The following is a 3,635-nucleotide window of genomic DNA, read 5'->3' on the forward strand; positions in this document are numbered from 1 at the left end:
GGTAGGTGACAAGAAGTCTACTCCCAATTCAGTATGAAAAGATTTTTGAACAGGTTGTTGATATTTAGCAATATTTGACCTTAGATGAGGATGCAAACGATAGCAGATAGTAGAACTATGACCAAACATACTACAATGAGAGCAATAAGAAGGGTGTGGTTCTATTTCAACCTTTTGCCAATGCCCGTTGTGAGTGGTTTCAATCCATATCTCATCCGAAGCTAGTTGAGTGATATATCTCTCAACTAACGCACATGCCACAGAGGGTCTGGTGACAGCAAGTATAAGACTATCAATCTTGAGAGGCTTACCGTAAGCAGTTGCTAAGAAATAGAAAATTTTCAAGTTGAACAGATGTAATTTTAACTCTGGAAACTTTATCCAAACAGAAATGATAATGAACTCCGCTTTTGAATCAAAATCGATAGTCCACTTCAGGATTTTCATAAAACGGTTGTTGATCTTGATAAGTCTACGAGAAAAAATACAAGTGTAATCCGCATGGTGAGATAATTGAATTATTATATGTCCGCCGTCAAGTAAGTCAATATTCCAACTGCCCGATAGCTTCATAACATCAAAATCTTTCTGAATGATCTCAAGTTTTGGATGTCTTTAAAGGAATTTTCCCACTAGAGAAAAACACCAAGAAGACGCAAGAGTACTGGTTTCAACCTCAATGAGAAAAAGAGTAGGCTTCCCATTTTTTTACCAAACTTATTAATGAAAGTGTGATCATCACCATCTTCAAGAGCCTCATGGAAGGATTGTGTAACATTGCAGGACTTACCGATACCAAAACTAGGCTCTCAACCTGAAAAAGGGGCACGAATAGGAACAGGAAAGTCGCCGGCAAGGGCAGTGACATAGGAACGGAGCGTTGAGGCCATCTCCACGGGCAAAATGACCTTGGTCAGATTTGAGCGGCTTGGCGAGCTGCGACAAAGATGCTAGCAGACTTCGGGCGCATCAACAGCTAGACGAAACTGTCTGTCGGGCAGAAGAGCGACAGGCGCGTCGTCAAGTTAGGAGACGAGCAGTCAGACACTGTCGAAGGCAGCCAGACGTTGTCGGCTGGTGCGAGCATCGTCGACTACGGGTAAGGAGAAACTACTACGAGCAAGCATCGTCTACTGGAGAAACGACAGCGAGCGAGCGTCGTCGACTGGAGAAACGAGCGAGCGTCGTCGACTGAGAGCTGCGTGTACGTGAAATCGTCGTCGGGAGATGGCGGAAAGAAGGAGAGAGGCCGATAGATTCAACGCCGGGAAATGCCATCGGGCGAAACTCTAGCAGAGCCCGCTGCCACTGCCGACACCATTTTATTATATCCATGGGGTGATATAAAGGCAGTGGTGCCATGGATGTATGAGAAAAATCATGGATGGAGCTATCTATTTTGAAATTATTAATGAGAGTGTTTTATAAGACTTATATTGTGTGCATCTGCATTGATTTTCAAAATCTTCCCGTGTCAAAATTCTGGAAAGATAACCTAACTCAGAACTAGTCCATGCCTTTACAATCATGGAAAGTGGAGAAAGCGCTTTTGAGTGACTTGTCCATCTTTATGATAACATGGATGATTTTTCTGACAAGAGTGAGACGACGGCGTATTGCAGAACTACCAAAAATCGCCTGTTTAAATGAGGTCATGATGACAGGCTACAGTTGTAATTATCCGCACAGTTTTAAGTTATTGGTAAAAAAATTGCATATTGCCTTATTCGATCCTGTTTTTATGTGCATGGTGATGCTATATTTCTCTTATAACATCATCTCACCAATTTTTTGTTTGCCACTTTCAGAAAACGCTGCTGAGGGGAGCTCTGGAGTTAAGTACAAATTAATGGGCCTTCCTATTAGTTTACCATACCAAAAGCCAGCAATAGACAAGCCTAATCCGAAACAAGGCATCGGTTTGTTTCTCATCTTGGAATTATATTTGTATTTCAATGTGTTATACGTATTGCACCATTATTTTACATTATGATTTGATGGTAAAAATGGCATCTCAATGCTGGGATTATGACAGTGAAGAATCTGTAATGTTCACGATGGTTACAATTATTTTCTAATGTTTAGGTTTAAAGTTGTGACATGATTTGATTTTGGGAAATAGTCAAAACATTCCACCCAACTGCTATGTATTTACATGTCTAACTCCAAAAAATTTATCTTTTACATTTATAGCACTCAAATCTTCTATACGACATAAAAAATACCATCATTTTAACTTTTAAAAAGTGAAGCATTAGAAGCTTAGATGTTAAATATGTAAATACATAGGAATTGAGTGGTATTTATATAAATCTTCCAAATTATGATGTCTCAGGTTTATTATCATGGAGTAATGACAGCCAGTATCTCTTCAGCCGTAATGACAGCATGCCTAACGTTCTTTGGATATGGGATATTCGCCATCTCGAGCTTGCCGCCGTAATGATCCAGAAAGAGCCGATACGTGCCGCGGCGTGGGATCCAACTTGTCCCCGCCTTGTGCTGTGCACCGGCAGCGCCCATCTGTACATGTGGAATCCTTCAGGAGCTTACTGTGTGAATATTCCACTGCCTCAGTTTGCTGTTTTCGATCTTAAATGGAATGCAGATGGAAGCCGTCTTCTGCTCAAGGATAGAGACACTTTCTGCTGTGCTGCATTGGAGAGAATGGTGCCTGAATCATATGATTGTGATTCTAACGAATAGCTGTTGGCTGGAAAGATTTTTGGCCTCCTGCTCTTTTCTGAGATATCATGTTGGGTTGGTTTGAATTTGGTTTCAATTGATTTAATCAGGACAATCAGTCTTCGAATTAGTTTAGGTCTAATGCTAATTGTTGATTATCCTTTGTGTTTTATTTTTGTACAGATTGTATTTTGGTTAGAAAATGCAACATTCTTCCGAATGTTTAATAACAAATTTGTCATATATTCGCTTATCTAGATGGACTAATGAAAATAAGTTTTAGAAGTAAAATTGTATTATTAGTTTTCCGATTTTTAATTGAACTGTATAAAGAATGAATTTCATATTTTTTTTTTATATAATATTTTTTTTTTCTGGAAGATTTACATACATCACTAAATTTTTATGATTTATGTATTTAAAATAAATTTTTATTTTTACTTGTATGTCACTTTATCTATCTATAACAAGTGTTTTTTTTTAATTAAAATAATGATATTTTAGATGTGATATAAAAGATTTGGGTGATATAAATCTAAAAAATAAAGTTTAGGTGACGTGGGAGCGTCTAATTTAATTTTGTTACATGGGTCAGTTCGTGACAGACTGAAATAAAATTCATACTGTATGAGTGTTTCAATTTGGATTATTGCATTTTCTAAGTTATTTAATATTTATTTCTTCTAATTAGGGCTTCTTTATGAAATGGGATTGTATATATGTTTTATTTTTCTATATTGGGGGATTCTTTGCTATTGTTATGTTATTTGGAGATATTTCTCCTATTTTCTCTATAGAGTATTGTATTTTTGGATATCTTCAAGGAGATGTGTATGTAGCTTGATATAAACAAGTGGTGATCTCCTTCGGATGTTTGGGGGCCTTCTTCATCGTTTAATTTGCTATTGATTGTTGTCATTTCGTCCTTCACATCGGATTTCAACTAACAT

At 37.5% G+C, this 3,635-nt stretch overlaps 1 protein-coding gene across 1 annotated transcript in view; it reads left to right on the forward strand.

Annotated features, from left to right (window-relative positions):
• LOC110021944 (WD repeat-containing protein WRAP73) overlaps window positions 1–2,938 on the forward strand; it is a 47,157-nt gene extending 44,219 nt beyond the window's left edge. Inside the window, exons 5-6 of the mRNA XM_020720674.1 lie at window positions 1,809–1,919; window positions 2,336–2,938. Coding sequence (XP_020576333.1) covers window positions 1,809–1,919; window positions 2,336–2,706 — 482 coding nt within the window. The 3' untranslated portion in view covers window positions 2,707–2,938. The remainder of the gene's footprint in view (window positions 1–1,808; window positions 1,920–2,335) is intronic.
• Window positions 2,939–3,635: the final 697 nt, after the last annotated feature.

This window comes from Phalaenopsis equestris, unplaced genomic scaffold (genome assembly GCF_001263595.1).
Source record: "Phalaenopsis equestris unplaced genomic scaffold, ASM126359v1 Scaffold000152, whole genome shotgun sequence".
NCBI lineage: Eukaryota > Viridiplantae > Streptophyta > Magnoliopsida > Asparagales > Orchidaceae > Phalaenopsis > Phalaenopsis equestris.